At 27.5% G+C, this 22,192-nt stretch overlaps 3 protein-coding genes across 10 annotated transcripts in view; 2 read left to right on the top strand and 1 right to left on the bottom strand.

Moving 5' to 3' along the window:
- Window positions 1-22,192, bottom strand: part of LOC129921111 (pre-mRNA splicing regulator USH1G) — a 522,815-nt gene that overhangs the window by 106,300 nt on the left and 394,323 nt on the right. The window lies entirely within an intron of this gene.
- Window positions 808-13,028, top strand: LOC129921127 (uncharacterized). Of its 4 annotated transcripts, none has more exons than XR_008773458.1 (6): window positions 808-972; window positions 1,033-1,127; window positions 1,192-1,351; window positions 4,070-4,390; window positions 12,507-12,736; window positions 12,945-13,028. XR_008773458.1 is itself a non-coding variant. In XM_056002815.1 (4 exons), exons 1-4 carry the CDS (start codon window positions 822-824, stop codon window positions 1,574-1,576), a joined length of 561 nt encoding a protein of 186 aa, XP_055858790.1. In that variant the 5' UTR covers window positions 808-821; the 3' UTR covers window positions 1,577-1,580. The 4 variants fall into 4 exon arrangements, 1 of the variants encoding a protein (XP_055858790.1); XR_008773460.1 differs by lacking the exons at window positions 808-972; window positions 1,033-1,127; window positions 1,192-1,351 and adding exons at window positions 3,435-3,627; window positions 3,686-3,780; window positions 3,849-4,008; XM_056002815.1 differs by lacking the exons at window positions 4,070-4,390; window positions 12,507-12,736; window positions 12,945-13,028 and adding an exon at window positions 1,422-1,580.
- LOC129921135 (uncharacterized) lies at window positions 18,447-21,884 on the top strand. Of its 2 annotated transcripts, none has more exons than XR_008773461.1 (4): window positions 18,447-18,537; window positions 21,164-21,381; window positions 21,462-21,612; window positions 21,677-21,884. XR_008773461.1 is itself a non-coding variant. In XM_056002824.1 (4 exons), the coding sequence occupies exons 1-4, from the start codon at window positions 19,246-19,248 to the stop codon at window positions 21,766-21,768; spliced, it is 468 nt and encodes a 155-aa protein (XP_055858799.1). In that variant the 5' UTR covers window positions 19,133-19,245; the 3' UTR covers window positions 21,769-21,884. The 2 variants fall into 2 exon arrangements, 1 of the variants encoding a protein (XP_055858799.1); XM_056002824.1 differs by lacking the exon at window positions 18,447-18,537 and adding an exon at window positions 19,133-19,252.

The following is a 22,192-nucleotide window of genomic DNA, read 5'->3' as shown; positions in this document are numbered from 1 at the left end:
ACCATACGGATACCGAAGATTTCCCCCCACCAGCGGTAAGGGATCTAAAGTTTATGTATAGCCGGTACCATACCGTAGATAAACCGATTTACAGTCGTTGAAATCCAGAGGAAACTCTGTGAACAACCGGTTAAAAACCGTTGAAAAGCTAAGGGAAACCTTATAGCTAAACCGATTAACAGTCGTTGAAATCCAGAGGAAACTCTGTGAGCAACCGGTTCACAACCGTTGAAAAGCTAAGGGAAACCTTAAAGCTAAACCGATTAAAAATCGTTGAAATCCAGAGGAAACTCTGTGAGCAACCGGTTTACAACCGTTGAAAAGCTAAGGGAAAACTTAAAGCTAAGCCGATTAAAAATCGTTGAAATCCAGATTAAACTCTGTGAGCAACCGGTTTACAACCGTTGAAAAGCTAAGGGAAACCTTACAGCTAAACCGATTAAGAGTCGTTGAAGAACCGGTTAGAAACCGTTGAACAACCAGAGGTCACTCTGTTGAAAACTGGTTAGAACCCAGCATTGCGTTACACGCGAAACCAGGGAAGAAGGACCGCCAAGAGCAGAGACCAGAGTTGCCGCATTCAGCAAAACACCAGAGTTACCGCCGTAAAAATAAAATAGTGTTTATTATTAAGTTTTATGAATAAATAAAGGATTAAAAATAATAAATGATCTTTTAATATGTCAAGGTTCAGTACCTCCCTTGGTTGACCCTGGACCCGACGAGCATACCTCAGCTATAAAATCCAAGGTACATCACAAAATGTCTTTATGTGCATTTTATTTTCAGATCAAGTGTGCCAAAAAAAAAAACTCTTCACAATGAAAACTATGTTTTGGATAATCAACCTACCAACAGCCGGTTTGGTTGTCGGTTTTATAACTGTTTTAATAAGTTGTTATAATCTCAGTGAACTTATTGATGAATTGATTAACTTCGATAAAGAACGATCAAAATTTATTTGGTTCATGTGTAAGTATTGACATCTTCAGAGTAGTGAAAAGCTAATAATACATTTTTTTTTTGTTTAAGTTTTTTCTGTAACTGAAGACAATATTAAGTGGGAAATTGCTATTTATTCTATGCTTTTAATTTCGGGCATTTTTCTTATTATTGGAACCATCAAGGTTGACAGACATATTCAATTTAATTTTAAAAAAGTAATAGAATTTATTTTCTTTCAATTTATAGAAATTACACCAACTACTTTTACCCTGGCTGATTATAATGGTCTTTTTAATTTTATATGCAGTCCTTTGTACTTTAGTTCTTTTCCTCCTAGCCTTTACATTTATCTCCTTTTTTCAGAATATTTTTCTATTTTCCGCTTTTGGCTATACTTTTTTAACAAGTAAGTTTTTTTCAAATGTCAACATTTTATATAAATTATTTGATTGTTAAATTAATGCATTTTAATATAGGTCTAAGTATTTATACGTGGATTGGAATTTTAACATTACATTGCAATATTCATAAAGAAAACCAAACACCTACTGAAGCTGATGTTCCTTTATACTCACATCCTAATAATAATACTGTTGTTAAATCTTCGAGTCAACAAAAATTCAATGTATAAAAAATCCAATGGCATAATTAATATCGATTTATTTTATAATAATTTAAATATCATTAAACAAATTTACAAAATAAAATATATTTTTGTGCAAAAATAACATAAAAGTGCCGAAATTCAAAAAAAAAAAAAATGAAAAGACCAAAGCTAACCACTGCGACTAAAAAGGAAAATGGATTCTTCTTTCAACAATTTTAAAATGTTAAAGTATGTAAATAAGAAGACAATAATAAACGAGTTCCTATTTTTTGTAGAAAAAAAAAATGCAATCGATGAATTTCGCGAAAATATATCAAGGAGATAGGATTCAGACAATAAAAAATACCTCAAAACACTTGTGGAGATCTGTTGCCGATGCATCGGCATCGCGATGACCAGCCACCATTGTAGAAAGTACCGTAATCTAAGTTTGAAATTTCGACATGGTTAACTTTAAAAATTCTTACTTTTTTTGCAGGCATCGCATCGTAGGAATACGATTGAAGCGTCTTATAAAAGGTGAAATAATAAGCTTTCAGATTTTTTATTGGTGTCATTTAAAAAAAATGGATTTAATGGTGTTAGAAGAGAAAAAAGATTGATTTTTTTGCTTTTTTGATGAAAACAGATTGGGTTCACAAAATTCTAGCTCCTTTTGTAGATGTTGTATGATGTTGTATAGACAAGCCATATAAATATTTTGAACTGAAACATAAGCTTTCAGATGATTTAAAATTCATTATAAGTTGTCATAACAAAAATGGATTTAAAGGTGATAAAAGACAAAAAAGTTATGATTTTTTAAGGTTTCACTTCTACCACGTGTGAATTGCACACATGATTTTTTTTATTTCCGAGCTCTGATTTTGACGTGACTTTACATTTGATTTTTTTTCGCGAAGTCACCACAAATTGTGTACGTTTCAGAATTAACAAAAATCAAACCAATTGTGTTTCAATTCAGCTGCTCCAGAAAATACCTTAATTCTTTTAATATATATTTTTAAAGTGAGAAAGAAAGATGTTAGGTACTAACTGCAAAATGGAATTACATTAAAGTTAAAACTGAGTTCAAAAATTATAATAAATATAATAAAATTTATATATAGGTCATCATTTATATTTTTCATTTTTTTACTTATGTAACTTCGATGGTTTTATGTAGAAAAGCAAAAGGTTAACATAAATATTGGACACTCGTTCCTGTCTTTTTTCGAAAATAATTACCTAACTTCGCAAGTTTTCTTTTTCTTATGTTAATTTAAAAAAACAAATATGAAAATCATTTGCATTTTGTACAATTATGAATAACGGGTAGAAGTGTAATTTCACGATTTGTTTCTTTTGGAAAATTGTTTATTTTTGACATCAAAAAGAAGAAAGTGTGTGGAAAGAACAAAGTTTTTTTTCTTGTTAAATATCGTCTGTTGTTTTATTTTTGTGACACACACGTCTCGCTGTCTTGCAATATTGTCAATCAGACATGATTTTAAAATAAAAATAAATAAAAAGTAAAAACAAATATAATACACAATTTAATACAAGAAATTAATTTAAAATAACAAAAATGAATGAATGAAAAAATAAACAATGATGTCCTCGAAGGTGCAGGTTATGGTTTGAAAGCGCAATGTGCATCATATAACTACTTCGTCCTTATCTATGAACATCATATTTAAGGAAAGTGAATGAATTTGTTCATGATGAAATGAAATGTTATGGGACACTGTGGCGTATACGTACTATTTTTTTAGTTTTATTGTTTTTATTATTTTAATTTTCTAAAAATTAACTATCTGGGTTAGGAAAAATAGACGACGAGTTTAAATTTTTAAACTTAACAAATAAATATAAAACACTTTTAAAAATGTGTTTATTTGCATTTTATTTTCAGATCTAGTGTGCCAAAAAAAAACTCGTCAAAATGAAAACTATGTTTTGGATAATCAGCCTACCAACAGCCGGTTTGGTTGTCGGTTTTATTACAGTTTTATTGAGTTGTTATAATCTCAGTGATCTAATATATAATTTGGAAAACTTCGAAAAACGACGAATTAAATTAACGTGGTTCATATGTACGTATTGACATCTTCAGAGTAGTTAAAAACTAATAATCAATTTTTTTTTTTTCAGTTTTCTCTTCAACTGAATACAATTTTAAATGGCAAATTGCTATTTATATAATACTTTTAGTTTCGGGTCTTTTTCTTATAATTGGAACCATCAAGGTTGACAAACAAATTTAATTTAATTTAAAAAAAAAAAGTAATAGAATTTATTTTCTTTCAATTTAAAGAAATATGACCTACTACTTTTACCATGGCTGATTATAATGGTCTTTTTCATTTTATATTCAGTCCTTTGTGCCATATTTCTTTTGTTCCTAGCCCTAGGGTTTATGTCCTTTTTTGATAATACTTTTCTATTTGCCGCTTTTGGCTTTATATTTTTAATAAGTAAGTTTTTGAAAATGTCAAAATTTTGTTTGATTGTTATAATTAAAAAATTTTAATATAGGTCTAAGTATTTATACGTGGATTGGAATTTTAACATTACATTGCAATATTCATAAGGAAAACGAAGCACCTACTGAAGCTGATGTTACACTATACCCACATCCTAATAATAATACTGTTGTTAAATCTTCGAGTCAACAAAGATTCCATGTATAAAAAAACCAATGTCGATTTATTTTATAATAATTTAAATATCATTAAACAAATTTCCAACATAAAATATATGTTTGTGCAAAAATAATATGAAAGTGCCGAAAGTTACCAAAGCTAATCACTGCGACTAAAAAGGAAAATGGATTCTTCTTTCAACGAAGTAGTACAGGTAAAATAGTACATAAAATCAAGAAATAAAAAAAAAAATGTTACACTCATGAAACTTGGCAAAAAGTTTGCTTTTGGGTTAAAGAACCAAGGACAAAAAAAGTCTAAAAAAACAAGTTGGGTGGAAGAAGAATAAGGAGATAGAAAGCAAGAATAAAAAGTTTTTATAAAAAAAAATTAGGTGAAAGGGTGGTTTTTTCGAAGATGCAGTCAAATCTGTAATTGGTCCAAAAAAGCCAATGATTCGTGTAAAATGTATAAGAACTTAAGTATAAACGTTTAATTTGTCATCAAAACCAAAAATAAAATGAATCATTGGCTTTTTGGACCAATTACAGATTTGACTGCATCTTCGAAAAAACCACCCTTTTAGGGTACCATTTATACCATTGATTTTATCGGACTTATCGCGGATATTTCCCTATTTCCCAAAAAAACACAATTTAACCTAAAATATTTGTATAGACTGTTCAGGTTCTTGGTTTCTGTTATAAATGAAACATTTTTACCAATTTGCATTGGTGTAACAATTTTTTCCTAGTTTTTGTGGTACTAATTTCGAATTTCATCATTTCTTAAAAAAAAAAACCACCCTTTTACTCAAGATAATTTTGTACACTTTTTAAATTCTTAATTCTTATACCAACCAAAACATTTACACCAAGTTTTAAAAATTAATAAAATTTAAGTCAGCTGTTATGATACCTTCCTGACACACAAATTAACCCATCAGAAAAACACCCTTTCACCAAAAATAATTTTAAGAATATTATGAATTCTTTGTCCCTGTTTTATCTAAAACCTTCATCCCGAATTTTATCAGTGTAGCATGTTTTTCACATGGGTTTCGGTTATATTTTACTTATTGAAGTCAAAAAACAATCACCCTTATTTTTAATCGGCAATAACATTTCTTAGAGCAATCGTATTGACTTTATTTTTATGCCATTAGATTCAGCATCAAAAAATAATTTGAAAACATGTGTCATATGATGATGTTCGACTAACAATTTTTTTCAGTATATTTTCTTTTCCGCGAAAAAACACCCTTCCACCCAACTTTTTTTTATAGACTTTTTTTGTCCTTGGTTCTCATCCTAAAAGCAAACTTTTTGCCAAGTTTCATGATTGTAACAATTTTTTTTTATTTTACTTGTACTAAAGTGAAACATTTGTTAAATGAAACTTATGCTCCTTTTCAATTTAAAATGTTAAAGTATGTAGGTACATATGTGAAATAGAAGACAATAAACGAGTTTCCATTTTTTTGTGGAAAAAGTAATGAAATTGATGAATTTGCGAAAATATATCAAGGAGATAGGATTCAGACAATAAAGAGCACGATCTGTTCCAAAAATGATTACAAATTACAACAACTATCTCGACTTGAAGAAAAATTGGTTAAATTTTGTTATTTGCCAAGAAAACTTTACAAAAATTTCATGGACCAAAATAAGGCTGCAGAAAGAAATTTCAAAACTTTATGAACTTCAAGAATACTAAAAGTCTTAAAAACTACGTGGGTGTGGCGTTTTTTTCCAACACAGAGGAGAATTGCAATTGGAATGCCAATATGAACATGGTTTATTTTTCTATGTACAAATAAGTAAAATGAAAAAAAAAACTATTCTGCTTACAAGTTAATGAAAATAGTTATGTTATAAATAAATAAAATTTTAATTACAATTAAATTATTATTATAATTAATAATTTAATTCCTCAAAAAAATTTTTTTTGTCGAATTATGTAAGGAAAATAATGTACACACAAATACATATGTAATATTTTAAGCTAAAATTGATAAAAAAAAAGTCATTATTTAGAGAACATTCCGAGACTTGACAAATTAGATTAAAATTTTGTGATTGAAGCAAAATAAAAGTATTTTATTTAAAGTTGGAAATTTTAGATCTAACCTTCATTTATATGAAAATTATACGAATCAGTAGATACGAAAGAAATCGCTTAGTAAAAATTTAGCATCGAAAAGGTTTAACTTAACGAGAGATCATTCTAATCTAAATCACTAAATCACTTTGATCTTTGAATGCTGAACTTTGAAGAGCCTCTTACACTGTAAAAATCATCGAATTTTTTATTTTTTTAAGCTTTTTTTTACTAAAGCTTAGTTTCTGCCAAAGGTGTCAGAAATGCCCCTAAAAAATATAGTTTGATTTTTCGAACTCTACCCTGCACTGTAAGACTTTAAGGATGGTCGGCAAAAAGAGGTCTTTTGGCTTTTATTCTAGAGCGATGAATGATGTCCACCTTTCTGTAAAACTTAAAATATTTTACAAAAAACTCATTTTTCAATTTATGCATGAGCCTTAGCCAATTTTTACTTGCGATATACCTACACCTACACATGTAAACTAGACAAGTTCGTGACTCTCATAAAAAATCCAATTCGAGATAATAAATGGTTCCAAAATTAGCCATGTCTGTTTGTTTTTATCTCAAAACACAGCCCAAACCGCTGATACGATTGTTTCAAATTTGGTTGTTGAGAGTTTTTTTTGAGAAAAATAATATACATATGTATAGTATGTACTTGCCATAATGGAAAAAGTTGATTTCTTCAAAAATGGCTCTAACCAAAAAATATGTCCTACCTACTATTGTTAAAAAAAAATATTTTAGGAACTGAGAACAGTGCTTGCCTATAAACGGTTTCCTTGATTTCTAATTTTTGAATTTAAAAAAAAAAATTTTTATTTTTGTCTATATAAGTTTTTGTTTTTAAAGGATACCTACAACATACTTCCATTTTTTTTTTTGGAAAAATTTTGAATATTTTTGAAAACGCTTCCAACAAAACAACATTTACTATAAGAACAAGTGTTTGCACACCAGTGCTACATTTTATTTAAAAATTAAAATCTTTAAGACTTCATTTTTTGCGAAACCATAGCCCGTACGAAGAAATATTAATTGTTTATTTCAGAAACAATATAAGTCCATTTTTCCCAAAAAAATTGTTTTTTTGTTAATTTCTCATTTATGTATAGTTATTCATCTTCCGGAAAAAAATTAAGTATGTCACATCCCCCAATATACGAAAACTGAAAGGAAAGGGTTCAAAGTGCATTTTTTGACTGTTAAATACATTACTTTTTACCAGTTTTAAATTATTTTGGCACCAATCTTGACACGCCCTATAAAAAGGTAAGGAATTACTCTATCTATATCTATTAAATTCTAACCGAACCTAACCATCATGAAGAGCAAGCTTAAAAATTTATCAATAAAAACGTAAAGATTTACTCTATCTACTGCTTTTTTACTCATTAAAATCAGAACCAGGGTTCGAAAGCTATATGTAGGTAAAAACAAAAGTCTTACCAACAAAAATTAATTTATTTCAGAAACGACATAAGTCCATGGACTTTAAAGGCTCAAAAACCAGCTAAGACTTTTATTTTAAAGGTTTTTAAATGTATCTTTAGCTAGATTATAACTCGGCATACTCTTAATTTGAAATGTTTTGGAATTTTAACATAAAATTTTTGTCTTTATAAGTTTTTGTTTCTATAAGTTGATACCTACAATATACTTCCATTTTTTTTTTTTTTTTTTTTGAAAACATTTGAATATTTTTGGAAACGCTTCCAACAAAGCAACATTTACCATAAGAACAAGTGTTTGCACACCAGTAGTACATTTTATTTAAAAACTTTAAGGCTTCATTTTTTTTTTTGCGAGACTATAGCCCGTACGAAGAAATAAACAAAACAAACAAAAAAAACACTTTTTTTAAGTTAAGTAGGTACAAACAAAATTTTTCATAAAGCCTTAAAAAAAAATAAAATCTTTTTTAAAGAAGGTTGTCGCCAAGTATTCATAACGCAAACATTAAAAAATAAAAAATGTCGTGGGATCCAGGCTAGGATATCATTTTTTTTTTTTTTCTTTTAAAATTAAACCCTACACCAGACATCAAACACAAAAATTTGTAAAAAAAAAAAAGGAGGACTTAGGCATACAAAATGCTTTACGAAAAATAAATAATGGCTTTAACATTCCTATAAATAGTACAAAAATAGCACCCAAAAGAACTGAATTTTTTGTTCTCTTTCATGTTGTCTAACCATATACATAATTAGCTGCGTTCCTTTGGAAATATTTATCTACTTTTTAGTACTTAAAACTACTTTGATCTACTTTGCTATACTGAAAAAGTAGTTCAAAGCAGCTTTAAGTACTAAAAAGTAGATAAATATTTCCAAAGGAACGCAGCTACTGAGACGTGACAGTTTAAACGTTGGAAGAATTATATTCTGTTGACATTTTTTAATTAATAAACAATTGAAATCTAAGCAAATATTTGTTTACCGAAATCAATAATTTCCGAAAATTCAATTGTCCTGTCCGAATATCTTAGTATGAACTTTCTTAAAGTTTGATAAAAATAATTTTTTTGGTTATTCGAAACTTTAAATAAAAATGACTAAGGTCCAATTTATTCACACTCCATTAAATTTAAAGTCGCCATTAAAAAAGGGAAATTTTAAAATTTGTATGCGATTTGACAGTTTTATAATTTTTAATGGAGCCTTTAAAAATAATGGAGAGTGAATAAATTGGGCCTAAAAGGATTTATAGAAAATGAGTAAAATTTGTTTGGAATTTTCACTAATCCTAATCTTTTTTTTTTGTAGCTTACCCTAACTTTATTTCTATCAGCTGAGCCAAAATAATTGACAGATAACTTATACATAATACAATCACGTTTATTGGAAGTGAAATAGCTATATTTTAAATGGTAGGTAACTAAAGTCGGTTTAAAATTCAAACATTAACTTTCTCAAAAAAAAAAAAAAATAAATCTAAGGAACTAGAATTTTTTACTTAAATGTTGCATTGCATTGTAAGAGAACATTTTTTTTTATGTTAGCCAATAAACAGAATCCATTTTCATTTTGATGTCCTTTAAACCAATACAAAGTCTTTTTAAAGGGTGTGTGCATCTAACAGTGGCCTATTTATATATGTTTTGTTATTGAATGCATTGAATTTTTTTTTCATCAAAAGAAAAGAACTTCAAAGTTTTGTTCACACCGAGTGAACTTCGTTGTACAGATAATTTTGGATTCAGTTCGACAAAGCTTTTCATTGAGTAAAGTGCCCCTATAGCACCGGTCGCTCGGATAATTCGTAATAGGAGCTAAAATAAAAAAGTCTTCAAAATCAAAATAAAGACAAATCTATCGGCGGCGACACGGTGACATCAGTACTTAATTGACGTATTGTTTTTTTACAACTTGTGAGTTCAAATCAATAGTATTTGTTTGTTTATATTTTGATTGCAATTGATAAAACATTTAGCCGGAAAAAAGTATTTTTGTTTTGACGTTGGGTTGTGGATGAGTAATTCCTTTTTATTATCCTTTAATGGTTGAAAGGAACTTTAAGAAAATTAACTAAAACTATCCAACATTAATTTATTTCGTATGCTTTACCTGCCACTTTTTTGGTTTAGTGTCTACATAAATAAATTAAAAATATCCTATCGTCTGCAAATATTTCCGATATTGTGTAATTTTTAAGTTGAATGTTGGGATATAAAACAAAAAATTCACAACTGGGTGTCGCACGTTCACGTACACTTGCTCTTATAATAAAAAGTAAAAAAACAAAAAATTTTAACGATTTGGTTAGAAATACGAAAAAAAAAATTATATAAAGAAATTATGAACAAAATTTTTTTTTTGAAAATTTGGATGCACACTGTCCTTTTAAATGATAAGAAATAATTATATGTGCGTATGGTTTGATAAAAATCGGTCCATTCTTTAACGAGATAGCCAAATGTCCGTTTTCTCAAAAAACGGCAACGCCATATTTATATTTCCACTATCCGAATTTTTAGAGCAAACCTAAAAACGCAATTTGAATAGAAATCATTGGATCCGTTTTCAATAAAATTGCAATAACTCAAAAAGTTTGTATGAGTGAAAACCTTCACTTTTTGTGAGATATTAGCCGTGTTTTAATGGTACTCAGTATATTACTGAGTAAACATTTTATGCTGTAAACAACAACAATTGGTTACTTTTATTTATTTATTAATAATCTTAATTGTTGAAGGATCAAAAATGTATAAGTTTAGAAAAAAAATGTCTCTATAAACCAACATATAAAAAACTTTTGTTTATCCTTAGCAATCTTTTGTTGTTGTTTCACGTGTAAAATTTTACTGCGCTAAGTACTGAGTTACTAATAAAACACGGCCATTAAAAAATAAAATGAATTACTGGATCGTACACCGAAAAAAAAATTTGATAATAACAGCTATCAAATTAACAGTTTTGAGTGACAAAAGTCGTCCAACAATTAAAATATCAATTTTGATATTTTATCATATCATTTTGACATTTTTTAATTTAAGTAGGATAGTGAAAATTTCACTTTGACAATTAAAATATCAATGTTGACTAGATTTTACCTATTTCTTTCTTTTTCTTTTTTATTATTTTAAGTATTTTCTTTCTTTTTTCAAAACATTACTGAAAGTAGATATTCTTTACAAAATTGTGGTGATATTATTTTTTCTATTATAGGTGATATAATTGTTTTGTTATTTTCTCCCAAACTATGTGAAGTAAAATCTTATTGCTGATCAAATTTTCTCATTAAATCATATATACATTTTACTTCGACAAAAAAAACAAAAAGCGCCTTTAAATTAGTACACATTAAGAATTTTTTTATTTAATATTTTTTAATATTTTTCAATAATTTGGAATGAGAAATTGATATGAAAAAATGAAAATAAAATATCAAAAAAAATTTCCAAAATGTGACATTTAAATATCATCCTGGTAATAAAAATATTGTTTTAACATTTTAAACATCATAAAACACATTTTATAGAGCATTTTTGCCTGGTATTTAAAAAATGTTAAATCGATATTGTTTTTTTTTTTCGGTGTACGTAAGTGCTCTTGGAATTCGAATTCCTAAAATTTTTAAGACTTTTTGAAAATAAAAAAAATTAAAAAAAAAACAGAATTCGTTCTTCAAGTGTTTTTTTTTTTTCAAATATTTAAATGAAATTGATTTAATTTATTTTATACAGATGCTTTTAAGAAAAAAAAAATTCAAAATAATTTATTAAACATACATAACTATTTTTTTGAAAAAAAAAAAAAGATTTAAAATAAAATTGATCAATGTCCAGTTATCGAAAAATCGATTTTTCAAAAAAAAAATTTCAATTTATATCCGAAAAATTTATTTTTTTCAAAATTTTATTTTTGATTTAGGTATATAAAAACTTTATAAGTGCTTTCGTTGAAATTAGGCAAATCGTTTGCGGGAAAATCAGATTTATAAAAAAACGTTAATAACGATTTTTGAAAAAAAAAACTTTTTTTCATAAACAGAAAGATCTTGTCTAAAAACTAATATTTTAATTTTTCGACCGTTATTTTTGGTCCAAAAAATTAATTCCGAAAACCACTTTTTTTGACCTCTCCATCTTCATAATCATTATGGTAGTTTTCATTAAAATCTCGAATTTTTTTTTAAACCAATACTTACTTGCCCTATACAGAAACTAAAAAAGGGTTGAAAGTTGTCGGCTTTACTTCTTAAAAAAGCTGATGACATACAGACACAGATTTACGTAGCCTTTCGATTGCAACAAGTGGCTAAATTAAGTAGGTATATGGGTATTCAGTCAATCAGTTTAATAACCTCTGTGTAATATATATGAAACAGCTTTTTAATTTGTGGACAATTTTGGGAGCAATATCCTAAAAGTCCAAACGAGTTTTTAAGGTTTGGCCATTTTCTGCAGCAATATATTTCATTTTTTTTTCAATTTGTTTACTAACAAAATAAAATCTCTATAATTCTGTTTCCGTAAGTGGTCTTGGTTTCTAGCCTCTTACTTAATTTTTTTTTACTATATAAAACAAGTAACAATGAATTTCTGTCTGATTTCGGGTTATCTTTAAATTAACCTCAAAAAATGATAAGGCCAAATTTTCTACGAATTTGGAAGATTTTATTAATTTTTCTTTTCACTTTTGTTTTTATTTTCATTGAACCTAGTCATATTATAATTATTCAACAGCGAGTAACAATTAAAACAAAACAAACTTTCATTACAGGCGACAATAAAAATTGGAGAAGTGAAAGAAACAAAAGGGTTTCAATCGCAATATGGCTATTATAAAACGGGTATGCTGCTTGGACCTTCCAACTGCTGGATATGTCATTGGCTATTTGGGAATTCTTGGTGGAATATATGAATCAATTGAGACACTCTTAGGAATTGCTTTTTTCGATGATTACTTTGACTCAATTGAGACCTACCATGCAATACAAGAAAGAAAGACCAGTAAGTAAATTTAGACCCACTTTATTCACCCTCCATTAAATTTAAAGTCCCCCTTTAAAATGGGAAATTTTGAAATTTTAATGCAATTTGACAAAATTCTAATTTTTAATAGAGACTTTAAATATAATGGAGAGAGAATAAATTGGGTCTTAAAACAAGAACATAATTTTTGTACATATATTCTAATTTTTTTTTATATCAATTAAAGCTGTCCATGTTATCCTCTGTGTAATGTTCGTTCTATGTGTAATTGATTTGATATCATCCATCTTATTGGTTCAAGGAATTAAAAAAGTTTGTATTTTTACTTTTTTTAAATACTACCAAATTTTGTATAATTATTTTATTTACAGAATTCACATAAAATGCTTATACCTTGGTTAAGTATTAGAGGAATTGCATTAGTAATTTTGATTCCTATTACATCATTGTGTATTCTACTTGGTCTGTACTTATTAATAAATGGTCAAGGAAGTTTAGTTATAATCAAATCAGTATTGCTCTTGTCTATAGTAGGTAAGTTTAAATTATTTTTAGTTTTTCTTACTTATTTTTAAAAATTTTTGACAAACGCTTTTTGTTTTTATTTACAGCTTTATGTTGCTATCTTTATGTGGTTATTTATTCACTTTATCAGTTTATTCAAGATGAATCAAAAAAACCTCGTCAATTTGATTCCGAAGGATTGTATTCTCATTTTGATGCTACCGCCGCTGTTTATTATAATAAAACTTAAGAAAGTTATATAAACTATATGTAAAATACATTATATTCTTATAAACATTTATTATATTCATATACATATTTAACTCAATACATGCGACGGTTAAACTTCATAACCTCGTAAGTCGTTTTTTTTAGAAATCGAAAGAAACCTCTTAAAACAATTTTTTTTAAATGAAAAAAATAAAAAATTAGTTGATTTGAGTTTAAAAAGAAAAACAATTTTTTATTTCTTTCATTTTTTTTAAATTGTTTTAAGAGGTTTTTTTCGATTTCCAAAAATAAGTCAAAAATGACTTAGGAGGGTATGAAGTTTAACCGTCGACATTTTCATTTATAAAATACATATATTTACTGAATGTACCTAAAGACAAAACTTTAAAAATCAAAACTTCCTGTCGTTATAACTGTCATATTGAAAAAAAAAATAAAACTTTATTCTATTAAATGAATTTGAGCAACAAAAATGTCATGCAATTTGATTTCTTTTGTTAAAGGTAAAGTATACAGTTCTGGGAGAGATTTTTTTTAGATTTTTCCGAAAAAAAAATATTTTTTAATTCACCACATCTGTCAACCAAAATCAATAAAAAATTTATAGGTACTCACGACGATTTTTTTTTCTCCCAAAACAATGTGCATCCCATTGTTTTTGCGGAAAAAAAAAAACTTAAAATTGTCATCTGTTCACCACAGACATTTCTTTTTTTGCAAGAAACAAAAATTTTGTTCATCACTTATTTTTTTTTTATCAAAAAGAACTTTTTTAAGTGTATACTATACTTTAGGTAAAAACAAAAAAAAATTCTAGGAACTCGTACGAAATCACCAAAAAAAAATATCGCCATGAGACGAAATCCCCAAAAAAATAATCCAATTTGCCAAAATCTCCAACAAAAAATCTCCATGGATAAAATCTCCAAAGAAACAATTTTTTTTGCCAAAATCTCCACGAAATCTCCAAATTTCCAATGTCCAGTTCGTCTTCTAATACTGTTACTCTTGTGACAGGGACATGCCATTCTTTTACCGTTATGGCGTAATAACGATTAGTTTTTTTTTTTTAAGAACAAATTATCCACTTGCAGTTTATCAAAAGTATTAATAAGTAGAAGTGTCTGTGGTTTTTCATAAAAATAGTTCCTATGGATGGGATTATTGTTCGAAGATCAAATTAAAGACGGAAAAAGCTAATTATAAAAAGATAAGGCAATCATTTCCATTCAAAAACAAAAAAGCAAATTATTATGTCCAAAACAAATATTTTCAAGTAGTAAATCATGCTATTAAATCGCGCGATTTAATCGCATGATTCACTACTTGAATATATTTTTTTTTTTTTGAGAGTTTAGCTTGGAGATTTTTGCTATGGGGAATTTCTCTTTGGAGATTTTGCTGCTGGGGATTTCAGTTTGGGGATTTTGGGTTTGAAGATTTTAGTTTGGGAATTATGTCTTGGGGAAAACGTTACCAACCCAAAATTCTATCCGTTTTTAAGAAAACAATTTTGTTTAAAATTTTTTACAAATACAATTTTGTGGATGTGGTTTTTTTTCAATGCAGTTGGTAATATAATTTGATATGCCATTTTGTAGTAATTTTTTTAGTCAACATCTAAAACCAAAAAATCAAAAAAAAAATTGAAAATTGAAAATTTGATATTTCCAAAAAAAAATATCTAAATTCTTCTAAAAACACAAAAAATTATTTTTTTCAAAATTTTATTTTTGTCTTATAAAAAAGCTATTTTTGCATATACATATGCTTTAGTTTTAAGAATGCTATTGAAATTAAACAAATCGGGTATTATTAAAAATGGTTCTACGGCGGGTTTTCAAATAATCTTTTTGCAAGTAGACCGTGAACCCACAGCAAATTTTAGGAGTGGAGGTATAACCAAAATGTGAGTATGCAGATTAATAACCTTATACGTTCTAATAACGAATTCAAGAGTCTGGGATCTTTAAGTAGCGACCTTATATTGTTTTCCAAAGTTTTCTGTGGGCTCTTAGAATAAAGGAAAGTAATATTTTATTGCATAGATTTTATTGCGGGCCTTGGTATGGGGACCAAATCAAAAAATTTCGTAACGAAAAAACCTGACGTCACCCACTTGGGTCGTTCGCTTTAATTAATGTATATTTGGTACGACTGTACGAAGTTTGCAATTTTTTCGTACAGATATGGTTGAAGAAAATTTTTAATGGTAAAATGATAAGCTTTTCAATGATATAAATTTTTTATAACTTGTCAAGTAAAAAAATGGACCAAATCGAGATGGAAGAAAAAAAAATATTGTTTATTTTTATTTTTTTGATGAAAATTGATTGCATTCAAAAAATGTCAGCTTTTTTTCTAGATGTCGTACAAACATGATTGAAGTAAATATTGAAAGCTAAAATAATAAGCTTTTAGATGATATAAAATTTATTACAGGTTGTCATGTAAAAATATTGACAGTATGATGTGTAAGGAAAAAAAAGTTAATTTTTTCACATTTTTTCATGAGAAATGTGTGATTTCAAGAAAACATTTTTAAAGGTTTTACAAAATATATAGGCTTTAGTTATGGCTTAATACTTTAGAAGAAATAAGGCCTTTTTGAAGGTAAAATTTTTTTGTATACTTTTGCATACACAAAAATTAACATAATGGCAAATGCTAATTTTTAATTTAATTAATTTTAATTAATATTTTTGCTTTTTTATAATATCGTCTGTTAAACGATTTTACAGACAACAATTTTTTTTTCTTTGACATTTTTTTTAACTTGAACTAATATCAAAGAAAATACTTTAATTAATATCAAAGGAAAAATAAAATACGGTATAAGTAAAAAATAAATAAATAATTATAATTATAATTGCAAAAGTTGATAAAAAATGCAATGCGGCTTAACCGCGGCAGTCCTCGAGTATCACAATTTTTTGTTTTTTAGTTTTTTACCTCATAACTTTCGACTGGGTGAACCGATTTTGATTTTTGATTGCATTTTTATCATTTTTATGAAACTTCTTTGGATCAAAACTTTTAGTATTACAGTTTTTTAATGGAATAACTGGTCAAGACGGGACCAAATTATTTTTTCCTACTGTTGTTCTATAATTCTATAGTTTCAATTTTATTTATAGTAATTTACGAGTATAAAAACATTTCTTAGCGCATCAATTGCTTAGAGAGGAGTTATTTATTTATAGTTTTTGAATTATGAATCAATCGTTCCCGAATGCAATCTGGCGCTTTAGAAAAATAAATTACTGTATGTTAAAGCTGTATTTTAATTCCCAAGAATATTTAAATTCTATAGAATTTAGTAATTAAATACAAAAGCTGAGTATACGAGTATATTCATTCATGTGTTATCTATCTAATTTTTGAAGAAGAAATTCATTTTTATAAACAAGTTTTCCCGCATGTTGTTAGTTATTCATCGCCCATTTATCGGCTGAATGGATTGTTTACCTACCCGACACCATTGAGAGATTTATTTAAACAGGGAAAGCATTCCACTACTAAATAATAACAACAACTACGTTTTAAAAAGTTTTAAAAATTGTCGTTTTTTTATGGTATATTGCATAAAAAGAAGTAAATAATGCTTTTTCTTGAAAAATCGTCAAGTATGAACTTTTTCTATCCACATTTTGAGCATATCAAAACTAGTTTATAGGTACTTAGGCTAGGCGCACACATGCGATTTCAGTCGCGAGATTATTTAGTCGCAAAAATGGATCACACGGATTTCAATGCCGGTGAACACACATGCTTCTAAAAAAAGGCCGCGATTTAAAAATTGAAAATTGTCCCATTTTTTTGGCGACGCGATTGTCGAAAATTAAAATGGAACAAATGGACCAGTATAGTTGTGCACACACTTGCGACTAAACCGAAAACGACTAAAAAGTAGCAGTCGCAAAGAGGCCAAATCATGCGCACACATGCGATTTTCAACCACTCGATTTTTTAGACGCAAGAAATGAAACACATTATTTTAAATGAGTGCGCACACACTTGCGATTTTAAAATCGCAAAGTTTAAAAAAATGGATCCGGTTCTATTTTTCGCGATTTTTTTTTGCTGTACATAAGGATATATTATACAGAATATAATGCACCTGCCCGCACGTGCGGCACTTGGAACAATTATTTTAAGTACAATAATATATAATATTACTAGAAAGTGTTGTATAGTGGCTCTTTTTTTATAAACGATAGGAAATTTAAAAGGACAATTCCATAAAATTCATAAAAATTTAAGAGAAGGCCCTCACAAATTTACCCAGTACTATAGAATGAGTATACAATGCTTTAGTGAAATAATGGTACTCGTGGGGCCTAAAATAAGATACAAACATACACATTGCAGAGAATTCATTTCTATTTCTAATCTGGTGAACAAGCTGTCAAACCCTTACCAAATTTTGAGACATTTATTACTTTACCACTTTTACCAGAGCTTACACCGTTTCATGAATTCACCTTATCATAAAATCCGATCGTAGATACCATTTGTATGAAATTTTCCAATACGAACGGATTTCGTGATTGTTTTCTTTGCGGTCATTTGACCATTAGATTTGAACAGTGAGTATCTCCTGGCTCTTTTGATCTTGAGATGATGCATTTTTTTTTTATCGAAAAACGGTCAACTTTTTTTCGACCAAACATAATGTTTTTTCTTGCAATAAAAAATAGTCGCGCGATTTTTTAGTCGCAAGTGTGTGCACGGTAATTTTATGTTGCGACTGCGATTTTTTAGTAGCAACGACTGAAAATCGCATGTGTGCGCCTAGCCTTATTATTTCTCTTGTACAAGTATTAACTATTTTTCAGATTTTATATACATTAACTTTTTAAGGCTTTGTGACTTAAACAATTTTTGTTAAAAAAAAAGTACCTAGTACTTTTTACTACTAATGTATTAAATAGACTGACTCAAAAAAAAAATTGAGAACCCTACCTTTGAATAAATAATTTTTCTCCAAAAGCTGTGTTTATTGCTTGAACTTGAATATTTCAAGATCTCTCTTTTAGTTTTCTTGTTCCCTACGTTTGTGGTGGAGTTTATAATTTTTGATTGTAAGGAAGTTCTTTTTTCTTGAATATCTTTCAATTTTTTTGATAACGGATTTAGAAGAATGTGTAATCATAAGAAGGAATATGTACTATGTTGATAGAAAATTACTCATTAAACTGACGTAACGGGAAGAAACTATATTTAATGCATTGACAATAATTCATGAAACACGAGTCAGTGACAAAAGTATTAAGGACACTTGTGAAATAATGTCGAGATGAAATTATAGTTTTTATTTATTTATTTTTTTTTTTTTCTATATAAAATTATATCGCAAAACGATCGAGTTAATTAAAATAAAACACGATTTACTATTACATGAACAAAATTCATTTGATTTGATTTCAAATAATGAAATTTGAGTAGACAATAATTTAATTATTGTGCATTATAGTTTTATGGTTTTTCAACGCCAACAAGGTGTTATTTCCCAAAAACAAAACTGATCAAAACGTGACTAACATTAAAAATGTTTCATAGAAAAAACTTATTTTATGTAAATTGTGTGCACGCATTGCTACAAAAGCAGCTGGTTGAAAATCATCGATTTAATCTGGCGTTGTGCATGATTAAATATTTTTTTTGCAAGCTTCCCAAGATTGTTTATGTTTTTTGTTTGTGTACTTTTTGTGTGTTATAAAAGTCAAATTGTCATTATTTGATCATGTCTCGAAGATGACTGTTACTTTTTGTTTTATTTTGATTATTGTATGTGTGGTGAGCGATTCTTTGTAATTTTGTATTAACCAAGGTTTCTTATCGTTTAACCTGATCACGATGACGTAGTTTTTTTTAAGCTAAGGAACAAGTTTTATTTCTCAAACAATTTTGTTTGGAAAATTTTTAGCCCGGTTTTAGTTTCTAATACGTAACCACTGTACAAACAAAGTCTTCAATTTATTTCTCCAAACTAAGCCTATTACACAGAAAGCGCTAAAGTTTAGTTTCTAGAAATTTTTTTTTGTAATTTTTTATTAATTAATTAATTTAATTAAATTATAATTAATTTTCCTAGGATTTCAAGTGATATTTATAGAAATAAAAAAGGGAGTTTAATGTAACAAGATTTAAACATACTAGACTAAATGTTCTAATTTTGTCCCAGAAAATAAGAGAAATTTCTCATAATATCTCGTATTCGTGGTTGTACTAGAACATTGATGCCAAAGTAATGAGTTTTTAACTTTATTCCAATCCCAGGAAATACTTATTTCACATAATATTTAAATAATTAAAAATATTGTACATGTTGCCCCAGGAAAGTGTTACCAGAGCCGACTATTTATAGCCAAACAGGCTCCTTGAAGATTCACTCGCTCCTTAAAATTCCGATTTCCTATTTATCGGAATTCGGCTCTCTTAATTTTGAACTTTTACAACAAAATTCCACCAGAAATGTGGACAGAGACAACGAATTTGCATACATTTTCATTTTTATGTATTAAAAAATTTAATTTCATGGCCGTCAATGAGCATGAAAACCAGAATATATCAACAAAATGAAAAACAAACAATTATTATACTCTAAGTCTGGTAACAAAAGTTATATGAAAATTAAAAATTAAAAATCTCATACCATTTGAAAATTGTTTGCGTTTTTTTGGCCTATTTTTGAAAGTAGCTCTTCTTGGCTCAAAGATTTTTCAAAATTGGCTCCTTGCCTCTAAAATATTCTGGCAACACTGCTCCTAGTTAGGTATGCAATTTTAGTTACTCGGCGTTACCATGGGAAAATATACTAAGTAACTGTAGTTTAATATTAATTTAGTTTAAAAATATACCTCATTTTCTTCAACTTGTCGTAATTTATTAAAGTTAGTAAAAGACAGGTGAGGTTTCACATTTGTGAGATTGGTAGGTATATACACAAAATTTGTATTAATGTTTTTCTTATACTGAGTTTTTATGCTAAGAGTTTTCACAGTGACAACATTTTTGATGTTTATTTTTCAATTAAGTTCATATTTGCGATATTATTAGATATTTACAACAGCGTTACTGCTCCACTGCGTTACCATAAAGTATAAATTGGAAACGTAGTTATTTTAGATATATTTTTAAATTATTATAATCCAACAAATTTTGTATAGGTAAGTTAATCAAATTCAACTTATTGTGGAGTGTGGAGTGTCAATATAAAAATTATTATTCTTTTACAATTACAATTTACAATTCTGTTATACATACTTACATATTTATTCCTTACCACAACATTTAGTATCAAATAATCAGATAGTTTTTACTGTCACACCCGTAACGTTATAAAATTGGTTATTGAAAGTAAGTGTATTTATATAATCAACTACAATAGTTTATACCCAAAATAGACACTGATGAATCCCTTGTTTTTGTGCGTAGTTAAACCTAATATATGGATAGGTATTCGAAATATGATTTTTTTTTTGCAGTTTTATTTAACTTTTTGTAAGTTTTAAGATAATGGCTGCTTAATCGCTTCTTTGCAGAAATCTCTTCTTCAATTGAAATCGGTTATTTTCTTGAAAATAATTACAATTTCTGTGAAAATTAATAGCATTCAAACGTTTGAAAAAATAAATAAATATAAATTCAATTTTGTTCAAAACTTATTAAGATCCAAGTATAATAGTTCTTTTTTCTATTTTAAAGGAACTTCCAAACAACCTGACAATACAAAAATGTATACAATTGACAAATTATGTTGTATGGACCTTCCAACTGGAGCCGCTGCCTATGGATGGTTTTCAATATTTTATTCAATAATCACAGCTATTTACAGCCTATTTGATGCCAATATAAAAGGAATAATATGGTATACTATTATTGGTGTTGGCGTTGCCGTTTTACTTATAATTGCAGTTAGACAGGTTAATTAAATTTATAATTTATACAACTCTTGACCTAAACTAAATAATTTTTTTTTTTATTTCCTTTTCAAACTTTATAGAGATCACATATTCTGCTTTTACCATGGTTAGGTGCGAATGCCTTTCAGATTGTTATTATTACACCAATTGCGTTAATTTTTATCATATGGGATAATATTAGCAAATTTTCTGTTCTATTTTTTTCTTTAATAACATTAATTCTTTTAACAGGTTAGTGAAAAAAAAATTTTATTTTTTATTTATAAAATCTTGACATTCTTTTTTTTTTAAATAGCTTTTCTCTGTTACGTATGGATTGGAATTTACTCACTTTATCTTATATTTCAAAGTGAAAAACAAACTGGAACAACGAGAGAACGAGTTTAAACTATTAAATATTATTAATATTATTACTTTTATTCCTACAATTTATACCTGGGTACCTATTAAATGTTGGAATAAAAATATGTAGTTTCAAATCATTTATATTTTGTAACACATCTTCAAAGAAAATTTATAAACTAATTTAGAAAACCATTACACCCGTTAAAAAAATAATTTTTTGTAAATAAATTTGTAATTTTATAATTATAAAAAAAAGTTGATATTTCATTTTTTAGAAAATATCATTCAACATTTAAAAACGAAAATTAAAAAAATTCATCAGTGCGTTTTCGAAAAAATTTAAACTTAAAAAAAATAATAAAAATAGTTAAGGGGTATGGTCATTCATAACAGTACTTACATCCCATATGACTAAAGTAGAAAAGATTGTTTTTCTCAAAAACTGCTTTTACGATGTTGGTTAAAA

The sequence above is a fragment of the Episyrphus balteatus genome, chromosome 1 (assembly GCF_945859705.1).
Source record: "Episyrphus balteatus chromosome 1, idEpiBalt1.1, whole genome shotgun sequence".
In the NCBI taxonomy this organism is placed as follows: domain Eukaryota; kingdom Metazoa; phylum Arthropoda; class Insecta; order Diptera; family Syrphidae; genus Episyrphus; species Episyrphus balteatus.
Note: the sequence above shows the minus strand (reverse complement) of the source record. Positions and strands in the feature narration are given on the sequence as shown.